Source organism: Rhinopithecus bieti, unplaced genomic scaffold (genome assembly GCF_001698545.2).
Source record: "Rhinopithecus bieti isolate Rb0 unplaced genomic scaffold, ASM169854v2 scaffold_5324, whole genome shotgun sequence".
Lineage (NCBI taxonomy): Eukaryota > Metazoa > Chordata > Mammalia > Primates > Cercopithecidae > Rhinopithecus > Rhinopithecus bieti.
In genome coordinates this window covers 642318-655540 of record NW_016804869.1, presented here as the reverse complement: position 1 = coordinate 655540, position 13223 = coordinate 642318, and the positions used below count along the sequence as shown (strand labels likewise).

At 32.8% G+C, this 13223-nt stretch overlaps 1 protein-coding gene across 1 annotated transcript in view; it reads left to right on the top strand.

Annotated features, from left to right (window-relative positions):
* The window catches only part of TRHDE (thyrotropin releasing hormone degrading enzyme), a 419741-nt gene extending 411690 nt beyond the window's left edge, over positions 1 to 8051 (top strand). The window contains exon 20 of the mRNA XM_017870740.1: positions 5525 to 8051. Within this exon, the coding sequence (XP_017726229.1) occupies positions 5525 to 5668 (144 nt within the window). The 3' untranslated portion in view covers positions 5669 to 8051. The remainder of the gene's footprint in view (positions 1 to 5524) is intronic.
* Positions 8052 to 13223: the final 5172 nt, after the last annotated feature.

Here is a 13223-nt window from a genome sequence, read left to right as displayed (position 1 = left end):
TCTTAAATGAAACAAATTCTTATGTGTAGAAAGGAGCATATCTGGTAATACATATTGAGATTAATAAGTTGTTTTAAAATTGCTTGGTACAATCACAAATGAATTTCATTAATGAAAATAAACTTGATTTTTAAGGACTGGTGTCCAGATTACGGAGTATTTAACATTTCCTTACTATGTTATTTCTGGTTTATTACTCTGGAAATTTAAGCCAGCTAGTTTTGTTTGCTTGTTTTGCCATTAAGTCACATTACTAATATAGAGAGATGAGAAATGGGGAGAGGGTTAAGGAGGAAGGAAAAAATAAGCAAAATATAGACTCTTTTAATTGATTACAGTAGATCACGCTTCAAACATTGATTGCCTTTCCTTGTGCTCCTGTTCTCCATTGTAAAATATAGCTGATATTTGACATTGAGAATGATGGTTTTCTTAGTTTTCACTGACAGAATGCTTAATGCTGTGCCCCGCAGCTAATCACACTGAGCACCATTCCCTAGAAGCATCAACCCTGGCACCATCCTTAATGTCTTCTAATATTGTCCAGTTTCCTGTGATTATCCCGCGTGCACTAACTTGGATTCTTTCACACCATGAGCTAAGCTAAGCTAAGTCTCTGATTGTAATGATTTGAAATTCAGTCCTTATCCCTGCTATGTGTGTTCCCAACCCTGAAGGATTAAATTCGAATGCCCCGGAACATATTTTACTATTTTTTAAATAAAGGAAGCTAAATGGAAAGGACTGTTTTCATATCCACCAAAAACAGAAAGAAAGAACAATTAAATTAATGATTGCTTCCAATTTTCTCTGTATTTAAATGAAGTACGTTTAATTTCATGATTTCACATTCAATAATATGGGAATGAAAGACTCATTTAGTCACAACCTCTGCAGCCATTGAAGTGAACACAAAGCGAAATCTCTCCCTCTTCTCTTCTCTCCTGTTTGCTCCCTTGGTTCTCTGTGCTTCTCTCCTCTTTTATCTCCTCTCCTCCCTACCTCTCATCCTTCTCTTATTTTTCTTCTTACTTTCCTCTAACTCTGTCTGCCTTTCATATTTTCCTGGACTTGGTAACACCCAGGCCATGAAAAGAAAATATTTTAGACATTTAATTGATTTTATCACATACTGACTGTTTTGTCTTACATATTTCACTGATTTATTAAATTTTTACACTTTATTTAATTGCTATTTCAGATGTTTCAAAGTGCTCCTATAATGAAGGGTATAATTTCAAAGTTGAAACTAAATTATGGCTTTTATTTCATTATCTACAAAGCAGCTAACAACACAATGCAGTCCCTAAGTGGCATGAGGAATGAATCTCTTCACTCTGGAGTTATTTACTCTGGCTTTGCAGTTTAACAGGTGCTGCCTGGGGCTTTTTAATACTTACATCATCTATAAGATTGAGGAACACTATTGTCAGATGGGGTGGGGGTTTTGGTTTTTATGATGATAACCTCCCTTTCTTAAATAGAAAAGGCTGACGAGAATGCAGTCGCATTCTACCATAACCCATAAACCTCATAAGCAGAAAGCCCAATGTCCTCCCTGTGGATATGGCATATTCTTATTTCTAAGAGTTTATAGATCAAAAGGGAATCAGCATCCTTATGAATTCTGAAAACTCATTCCAGATTTTAATGATCTTCATCAGCTTTAGGTGAATTCAGTAAAGACACTTACATTGTTCCATGGTTTTCTCCCAAAAACAGTATTCTAGTACCTGAAACTGGAGTTTCCTTTTAATTTTAATTGAATGGCTCTAGCAATTTGAACAATATTTCTCCATAAAGCAATCTGTCATTTATTTAATTTTAAACTAATGGAGACAATCTTCTGGAACCTCAGAGGCCCTTGCCATTTTTCCACATTAATGACCATTAACCAATCTTTTCACATGCCCATTTTTCTGCTTTTAAACCTAGCATACCTCACTGTTGTGGAGGAGCATAGATCCTGTGCATCGAAGACATCACATTTACAGTTTTAATATTGAAGATACTAACTTTATAATAGGGCAATAGTTAATTCTATTCATTTACATATTTACTAAGAGTATATTATGTTTTACAATCTACTCTAAAAATAATTTATCTTATGATAGGATGCCCTGAAATAAGAGGAAATTTTAATGCTAAAATCTTTTAATAGAAAATTAACAAACATGCTTCAAAATTTTATGCTAAAAGGTAGGGAACACAAACAACATTGCCATTTTACTAAATGTTATTTTATAAAAGTGCCTAAACTTGCAACATTTTAAAATAAAAGCATATCATGGTATAGTTAGAAAACAATAAAAGAAAAAAACAGTAATGATGTAGGGTCCAGCCCTACGAGACTTAGCAGGTATTCTCCCCATTTGCGGAGATGAGAGATTGTAAGAAATAAAGACACAAGACAAAGAGATAAGGAGAAAACAGCTGGGTCCAGGGGACCACTCCCATCAAGACACGGAGACCGGTAGTGGCCCCAAATGGCTGGGCGTGCTGATATTTATTGTATTCAAGACAAGGGGGCAGGGTAAGGAGGATGAGTCATCCAAGTGATTGATAAGGTCAAGCAATCACGTGATCATGGGACAGGGGCCCTTCCCTTTTAGGTAACCAAAGCAGAGAGGGAAGGCAGCATATGTCAGCGTTTTCTTCTATGCACTTATAAGAAAGATCAAAGACTTTCACTATTTCTTCCACCGCTATCTACTACGAATTTCAAAGAGGAACCAGGAGTATGGGAGGAACATGAAAGTGGACACGGAGCATGACCATTAAGCACAGCACCACAGGGAGGGATTTAAGCCTCCAGATGACTGCGGGCAGGCCTGGATAATATCCAGCCTCCCACAAGATGCTGGTGGAGCAGAGTGTTCCCTGACTCCTCCAAGGAAAGGAGACTCCCTTTTGCAGTCTGCTAAGTAACAGTGCCTTCCCAGGCACTGGCATTACCACTTGACCAAGGAGCCCTCAAGCGGCCCTTATGCGGGCGGGATAGAAGGCTCACCTCTTGCCTTCTAGGTCACTTCTCACAATGTCCCTTCGGCACCTGACCCTATACTTGCCTGTTATTCCTAGATTATATTAGTAATGCAACAAAGAGTAATATTAAAAGCTAATGATTAATAATGTTTATACTAATGATTGATAATTGTCCATGGTCATTTCTATATCTAATTTGTATTATAACTATTATTTATTCTAACAATTTTCTTTATTATACTGCTAAAGTTTGTGCCTTCAGTCTCTTGCCTTGGCACCTGGGTAATCCTTTGCCCACAAATGGCAGCATAAATCCTACCAAAGAGTGGAAGAAACAAGCAAACTAGAATGCTAACCACCTTTCTTTTACCTCAAGCCCCCTAAAGTGAGGCAGGGGTTTGTAAGGCACTGTGAGTGTGCACTAGGGCCAGTCAGAAGCAATTCCAACCACATGTTGGATATCAGAGCTATGGAGAATTACAGGGCATAAGATCAATTAATGGCAACTGTGGAAAGAAGGCCAGATGTGTTCTGATGAATAAGTTCCTCTTAAGATGCATGTGAGGCACCTCAAACTCTCTGAGCCCACAAGGGGAGTATTTACCGTGCTTAAATCATGATTTAAGAAGTGAATCTCTGGAGACACACCAGTTCACATTTTCTATTGAGAGTTATTTTGCAGGATAATCCAACCTACTCTCCTTCTGTCAATAAACGTTCATATTCAAACCCATAGTTTGCCTTTGAGAAGGACTTAAGAGTTTTACTTCATGCGTTTAGGCTGGCTTACCATCTCATAAGGAAACCAAGAGCATGCTCCACAGAGTTAAAGTTGCTAAAGGGTCATTTATGACTCTCTGCTGTATTCAGTGACTGCCTAGGAAAAAAATGTAATAATTCAGAATATACTTTAAAAGGAGTATAAGCAATTTTTTTATGATTGACCTATAACATGTAAATAATGCAATTACAATATCGTATTTTATAATAAAACAAAATTCAAAATGAATCAAAATGTATTACTTTTTGCTTTAAGGATATAGACTGGATGAGTCTGAACATAAATATATAAGTACAAATGTATTCTTATGTTAATCAGATAAAGCTTAAAATTATGAGTCAAGTACTTCCATTAGACTTCCCCTTTATATATATGTGTATCTATATTTCTATTGCTATGGCATAATGCCTGTAATATTTATTAATATTTATTAACTCCAATCCCTTTGCTTCTTCCTTTTTTCTTAATATATGTAATTTGGTCAAATGCCATATCAGTTTTAAGGACAACACCCATAATTCTTTGTTATACATTGCCTATTTTACATGTTTGTTATAAAAGCACAGTGTTTTTGAAATCTTCTAAAGGATGTACCTCTGAGATACAGTTATCTATTGCTAATGCTGCTGGGCAAAGGGCTTTGGAGGAAAGCAGAGTAAAAACTCTGAGAAAATCCATCAGTATCATGGAATCAAAGTAACGCTTATAAATAAACTAAGCTACCCATGAACTAATTTCTAAAATAATTCAGAGTGTTATAACCACATTTTAACTCCATCCTCCACCACCATCTCTGCCTGCCCCTGAGTCAATCTTGATACACTGCATCTCTCTCCTGGCATATCCTCCATGTGGCGCCCACCATATGATGAATCACACCCCACACTAATTACACCACATAATGTTTCTGTGTTGCAAGTTGATTTTTCACATTTGTCTATTAGCATCACAATTGTTAGTTCGTTGCCAGCTTCTTAAGATATATCAAACAGAAAGGAAAAACTTCTGGTATTTAATCTTGAAGTAAAATCTTGGAGTATTTCCAGAGTATGTGAACTCTCTAAATAAAATTTTATGTCAAAATACGGCAAAACATTTAAAATTATAACTTAAATGCTCAGATTCTCTAGCTAAATAAGACCATATCCCTCCTTTATTATTTCAAAATCTAGTTACACAGGTGATTGCCGTGTCATTAATCATCCAGTTTTCATAGCACCATTGCTTTTTCTCCACCAGACAATACTTTGGTTATTCCTTGACATCAAAGATAATGTCAAGCCCAATATCATTCATTTGGAGAAGATGAAAAATAATTTTCTCTCTACTGACAAAATGTGAACTTTAATCCTTATATTCAGTGTTTAAGGCTACTTGGTGCATTGTATACGCATTGAAGTTAGAACTAGTCCTTGCCACAATCCCATCAACTGCTTTTAAAATGATCAATTAAATGTCTGTTTTAATATCTAATTGTGAAACATGAAGCTGAATTTGGAGCTATTTAAGTTGTAATGTCTACTCTTCTTTTTTTGTTCCAAAATCAATTACATCATAACTAATTGACATAATCTGTAATATTTCATTTTGTTACCAAACTCACTCCACAATATTAAATATGTCTTCTATAGTGGTTGTGGCATTTGTTTCAAATATATTGGGTTTCTTTATTTTTTAAATAGATTCTTGTTCATGTATGTTGGACATGAGTTCATTTTAAGACAGGCAGATTTACCATTCAAAAATTTCTTTTTCCAGCTCAAGAACTTCATGAAGAACTATGATGGTGTAGCTGCTGCTTCTTTCTCAAGAGCTGTGGAAACTGTCGAAGCCAATGTACGCTGGAAAATGCTTTACCAAGATGAGCTTTTCCAATGGTTAGGAAAAGCTCTAAGACACTAATATATGTATCTTATAAACAATTCAACTCGAATTTTATGAGAAGACACGTTTTTTGTGGAATGAGGAAAATGTACTACATGGATAATGGCCAGATTTTCAGTGTTAACATGTGGGAGGAATTTTTTTTTTTTTCTTTAGTTTTAGTTTTGGGTTTTGGGGATTTTTTTTTTTTTTTCATTCATTCTGTTCTGTTTCTCTACTGGGTGTTCCTCTCTAAAGAAACTCTTGCAAGTGAAACTAGCCATGATTGCTTCAGCTGTACATTCCTTGCTGTACAGGACCAAATATGATAGTGATGCATGTTGATGTTACAGTCAATTTGGAAAAACATATTCAGAATATTCTCTGCATGGATATATGGTCCTGCCTGTGTTCCAGCATGCTTATTTCAAATGTCCAATGTTGTGTGTGAATATATGTTACATCCAGGATGGGCATTATGCAAAAGCACAAAGATTATATATGACAATCAGTGTTGCAATGAAAGAAAAACTAAAAGCAGAAATGATATTCTCAATTTTGGGCAATGTGAGAAGTAAAATAGCCCTTGAAGTAATGAACATCACTTAATTTCAGCACTTGGATTGTCTGGCAATGATTACTGTGTTGCTAACTCATTTTCTTTGAGTTAAAGCTGTGTATACATTTTAAAAGGCATATAGATAGTGTATGCATATGTATATGTACATAGGGAAGCCCCATATGTATATAGTATGTTGTATACTGCACATGTACAAAGAATGTCTTCAGATCAAAGAAAATTTATCTCTTTTTATAAACTTAAGGACAGTTGCAAAAGGCTTCAAGGAATTTATCTCAACATTATTCTTTCTATGTCGTGACTAAATTTCTCAACTGTTATGAATTTTTCATCTACTTCTTGAACAGTGGTCTATTCTACTACATGAAGATGAATACAAACAAAATTTTTGTATAAACTAACCACTCTTCCAGTTCTCCTGTGACAGTCTTACATATAGATTCTGCCATCATTTTTGTCAAAGTTCCTTTTGCATGAAACAATTACGTAAACTTATAATTATTAGTGCTGAAAAACAGTTTATTTTCCATCTTGTTTTCCTACCTTATGTTGAGTAGTCCAGAGAGTTAAAATTCTCTGAGTGTTGGTTTTAAGTCTGTTTTGCTCTAATCCTCCATTAAGCAAGCATACCTCAAGTGGGTCTATTAGCATTTAATGACCTTTTATGCCAGTTGTGCCATCCCTTAAGATGAAAAGTTCCTTTTCTTGTATTAATGTGCAAAGCTTTTCTTTTGGCACTGACAACTGTGTTCTACCTGGGAATTTTGAATTGCCATTTTCATGGCTGTGTGTTATGTAACACAAATGTTTTTAAATGGTATTCTCACCCAGTAGGCCAGCTCGCCAAACATTGCTTAGATGCTTCAAAATTAGCATATTTTAAGTTTACCAGTATAAAATACCAGTGCAACTACTCTACATAGCCAAATGTTTGTAAATCACTTCTTATTTTCCTGAGGTTTTTCACTCCTCCAAATCTTACAAATCATTGAAAGAAATATATTCTAACAGTACTCACTGAATAGTGAAAATAATTAGACATTTTAGAAATCAGAGCCATAGAATTATTTTAAATTAGTAGAAAAGAGGAGCTATTTCCTAATCTATAAAGTACCACCTAAAATTGAATTTTATCATATAAGCAAATAATACCTATTAGTCATATCTAAATTTTTCAGCGCTTCATTCAATTAAAATACATGAATTTTAAATATTTTACATGATGTGAATAGGCATGATAATACTTAGTATAAAATCTAAACATTTTCCATTTATCAGAAATGATAAAATCCAGTTACTACATATCACATTTACAAAATCCTTATTTAAATGGATAACTTCTAAAACATAACAGTAATAAGTATCACACTGCAATGCAGGTCCCAAATATGTGCTATGTCACCACTGAATCTATGTAATAGATAAGAAAAAATTATAGGTGGATGTCTTGCTTTGTGTCATGAATTACTAAAACCTCTTAGTAGTTGTGGTATATTTTTGAGTAAAATTACTATTTCCAGATTTGAGTTTGAAGGGCTTTTATAGTTGTATTTTCCTCCCCACTGTTAATAATCATAATCCTTTTTCAGTATTTTAGTGGCCTTGAACAACTGGTTTATCTACAATCTCAAATCCTAACTGTATAATTATGTGCAATGTTCAATACCTCATATAATACTTGTTCAACAGTATAGTGGTATCAGTGGCATTAAGATGGTGTTTTCGTTCTACATATTTTTCAATAATTTATTCTTTCTAATGTTGAAACTATATCAGGCTTTACCGGTTTTTTTAGTTGTTTAAATAAGTAATATTTTCAAAATAATAAAATAACCAATGATATCTCTTGGAATAATCTGTAAAATGTAGTTATAAAATTCTATTTTCTACTTAGAGTTTTTATCTTTTCTTTTTTGTCAGTTTTACAAATTATATATATGCATGAAATAACAAACTGTTGAAAGTGTCCAACCTCCAGCCATAGCAATTTGCTGTGCCAATATATGTACATAAAAAGTAGTTTCAATTAGAAAGGGCAACATTATTTATCACATCGAGTATTAAACATTTCCAGGTAACTTGTAAATAAAAGATTTCCCCATTTTACACATTTTTTCTTAAAATTTTTCTATAATCTTTGAAGTTTCTAAAATATACAATCTCAACCTCTAAGGCTAATATGTACAATACTAGGTCTATTCTTGAGTTTCAATAACATGTATTTTAGTTGGGTCATAAACTAGCATTAGTTTATATTGTCTCCAGAACAATTATATCATAGGACTGAGATTTTTGTGATAGTATTATTTACAAATATAACTATAATATCTTGTGAGGATATTATTAAGGTTATGTCATGTACTGTTAAAATGCATTGCTTTCTCAAAGAACTGTTACACATTTTGTTTTCTTTGACTCATCACAAAAACATAATAAATGTTGTTAGCCCTAATATTCTGATGAGAAAACTGGGGCTCAGGTAACAACATGAGCTACTTAAAACTACAAAATGGGGCTGGGCACAGTGGCTCATGCATGCAATCCCAGCACTTTGGGAGGTCGAGGGTGGGAGGATTGCATGAGCCCAGGCGTTGGAGACCAGCCTGGGCAACATAGTGAGACCCCATTTCTATGAAAATAAAAATGAAAACTTAGCCAGGCATGGTAGTGTGTACCTATTGTCCCAGCTACCGGGGAGGCCGAGGTGGGAGAATCATTGAAGTCCAAAAGTTCAGTGCTCTAGTGAGCTATGATCACTTTACTCCAGCCTGGGTGACAAAGTGAGATCCTGTCTCTAAAAAAATAAAATAAAATCACAATGTTGTTATTTTGGGAACCAATATGATAACCTACGTCTATCACAACATCATTCCCCACTAAAATATAAATATATGTTGATAATATCTTTATCCATTGCATTAGTTGGAGATTTTCCAAATACTAGATCAGCATCAAAATACACAATTAATTTACAATAATTACATTGTTTGTTAACTTTTGCATTTCTAATTTGCAGGATGTTAAACAACTGGATGAAATGTTATGATTCAATTTGGTCGGTATAAGTAATCAAATATTGGGATAAAGAATTTAATTCATTTAGTTTATTAATTATATTTCCTGTCTTTTACTGAACATTGTTTAAACATAACCTTAAAGTACTGATAATTTGCTTAATTTTCAACACAAATTTATGTGACAAATTCTGTCTGTGGTAACAGATGGTCAGAATGCAGATAAATTGTGTGCATCTAAATCAGTAAAAAATATTTGGTAAAATGTCTATAAATCTATGCAGACTAAGTTTTGAAAAACAATGCAATTTTAGTACTACTGGATTAGAGGCAGTAAAGGAATCCCTAAGGAAGTTTACAGTAATACATTTAATTAAAATCTACTGGCAATTAGAATTTTAAGGAATTCTTTTCTAAGAAGTTGGAGAACCTTAAATAGCTTGCTTATTCTCCTGGGTACTCTCATGAAGTAACCATGTACACCTAATAAAGGTGTAAAAGCACATATAATGGAAAAAAGCACATATACTGTAAAAGCACATATAATGAAAACTAATTCTTACAACTGATTGTTTTGATTATCAGAGATCATAGCTAAATTATCATTTGACACTAATAGCTATATATTGATACAGTATATAACCATACTTAAAGAAATATTTAATGAGCATCTTTTATTTCACAAGGCACTAAGTGAGGGAAAGGAATACAGAGATGAAAATGGCCTGAAAGAATGAATTCATATCACAATAAATGAAAAGAAAAGAAATAATGAACCAGGGGAATGAGGGCAACAGGAAAATAAATCCTTGCTACAGAGAGGGAAGTAAATCATTTGTAGGTATGCGTAATATTATACAACTATTTTGTACACTAGTTCTCAAAACTTTTACGATACTTAGTATAATTTTATTGTTTGATTTCCTAGTGCTCAATTGTGTTTTACAGAAGTATGTTACATTTTGAAATTATAATCAAATAATAGAGTTTAAACTCTAATAATTGGAATATAAATTGAGATGGAATTTATCCTTAAGAAAAGCTGTTTGAACAATTTAGTAGTATTAGTAAGTTGCAGGAATACTTTAATCTACTTATGAAAAAGTAGTTCAAGTTTTCTAAAATGGTTTCAGCATACTATCGGTATCTCACAATGTGTTGTTAATTATATATTCTTTAAAGGCAGATTAAATAATAACTTCATCCTAAGCAATAATTTGTTGAACATTACGTATATGTGAACCCCTTACGAAAAATGTTCTTGTAAATTATTCTATATCCAAATGTTTAATTATATAAGGAACAACCTTGTTGTTCAATTGTTTGAACTTAATGAAAGAAGTTTTTTTTAAAAATTAAGTATTTTTATTTAATGGATATAGATTCAGGAAAAGTCTAACAAAAATGTATCAGTAGTTTTTTTTTATTTTTGTGAAATTTTATTTTAAAGTTAGATAAGGGAAAGTTTTTAAACTGTCTTAAATATTTAATAAACAGTTGTTAAAAATATATGTCTATATGTTAAATACTAACATATATGCCATGCATGCATTTGTTTTTTAATAGTTTTCACAACAGCCCCCACTAGTAGATGCTTTTACCGCAGATTTGAAACATACCACTTAATGGCTTTTATTTCAAATACTTAGTTCTTTAGGGTAGTATTTGAAGACGTTTATCTTTGTATATTCCTAATTCATTAATGTACTAAGAGAAAAGAAAACAAAATGACTGATTTCTTTTGCTCTGAGTTAATGTTTGTGCTGTAATTTAATGTTAAGTGGTAGGTAAAGGGGAAACTACAAAATTTGAATGCCTGGCTGAATGCTAGGCACTTTATAGGTATCTCATCTCAATTAAGAACCCTGTGAAATGTCATTAGATTTAATTCACCAAAGAGTAGATGGAGGCAGAGTTGTTATCAGTTTTACATGATTAAATTAGTGGTATTCGCTGGGATTCAAAACTCTTCAAACTCAAGCCTTATTATGCTCAAACTAGTCATAATCTGTCTTCAGCATGCATGAAAACGTAATGGTTATCCGTCCAGACCATTCTCTATAGCAGATTGAGTTGGATACTCAAGCACACTTCATCATTGTCATGCTCTTCGAAAGGAAATGTTAATTTGGCATTCTGGTTTACCATTCATTTCTTAACAAATTGCTTTATACATTCCAAGCTTGCAGTGAGCTGAGAATCTGGCCACTGCACTCCAGCCTGGGTGCAGAGCGAGACTCGTCTCAAAAAAAAAAAAAAAAAGTTTTCATGAAAATCGTTTTTACATTAGCGCGTTGCATATGGATTTTAAGTTATAACAGATAGTTAAACAGATATTTCAGCCAACCAGCCACCACACATGAAAAAAATAAGGAAAGAGACAAAATAAATTGCGAAGATTTTACCGTGGACACAAAGTAAGGTTAATTCTGTCTTTGCATGTGGAGGAGGACATATTAGTCTAGCCAGGAACTTTCCTTTTGCGTAGTAGGAGTCAGAGAAGTATTCTTGTTCTGCTTAGAAGTATAGATGGACTGCAATTGCTTAATTTATTTAAACTTAACCATTTTCAATGGTTTGCTGTGCGAAATACAGGTCTAAGATAAGTGCTTTGACTTGCCTCTGCACAGGTCAACTTACTTCTCATCACACACATTTTTCTATGTCATGTAAGTAAATGAAAGAGTGAAATGTTTTGTAGAATATTACAGTGGATTAAGAACAATCTTGCCTCGAATGTACATGCATTTACTTTTTAAGTTAATCATTTAGTAGCTACCCTTTTAACCTCCACTATGTTCACAGTATTTGCATTTCCTCTTGTAAACAATTCTGTTCCCACCTTTACATAGCTTATGACCTACTGGGGTGAGAACATTCATTATTAAAGTTTTTTGCTATTATTTTCATTTAAAATACGTTATAAACTAGCATTTCTCAAATGCTAAACATTTTGTATTTGTGAATTTTCTCCTCAATTTGTATTCTTACCTTCAAAACAATTGTGTAACAGCAATTCTACATATATCCTTTTGAATGACTACTTATATTGCCACATATAAAGATATTATCATTTTTTCATTGCTATATTTTAATCCCTTTGCATTTTGATAATATCAAAAACAGATTAGGTGGCTGAAAAACTAAAAAAGATAGGTCTTGTATTATGCATTGTCCTAGTTAACTGGAACAATAAGAGAATATTATATCTCTTTGAGCTTTCGTAATTGGCTTTCTGGACACCACTGACTTTATTAGGATAATCTTTAAAAATATTATATAAACTATTTGAATGAACAAATTTATTCAGGAATAAAAATTTTATTTTCCTAAATCCATTCCCCAAGGTGAACAGCTGATTTAAATACGCCATATAAAATACTTCTTCCTTTCTAATATTTAAGATTTAGGAAATTAAAAAGTAACTGTTCTTTCAGTAAATAATGTTAGTAAAGCATTGACCAAATAAATAACCTTTTGTTAGTTTAGTCAGATAGATGTTTTCAATGTATGCCTTTAAAATTATCAGTAAAAATTGAATTAGTGTTATCAACATGAATTTTTATAATTCCATTCTTGGGCCAAGCCCTAACAAATTAATTTTTCTAAATGAGAAAATTGTCTTCTGTATTTTAATGCAGTACAAATATGGAATTTTGCTCTGATAACCAAATTTATACAGTAATGTGTAATGTATCATAATAAAAAAGTTTTTAATTTTCTGACATGCCAGGATAAGGCCAAAAATAAAATAATACCATCTTTTTTTTAATGCTTCTTTTTTCACTTGAAAATACATTTTTAAATTTTGAGTAATATATTGTAGAGGTCCATGCAAATGGAAAAAGAAATTATTCTCTTCTGAGGATGGACTTTTTCAAGATTATACACATACTGAAGCTAGAATAAAACGTATGTATTTGTGCTATATTGGAAAATAAAAGTAAATACCAATTTGTTCTTCTTTCTAATTATATGCCTTTAGAATAAATGAAATGAT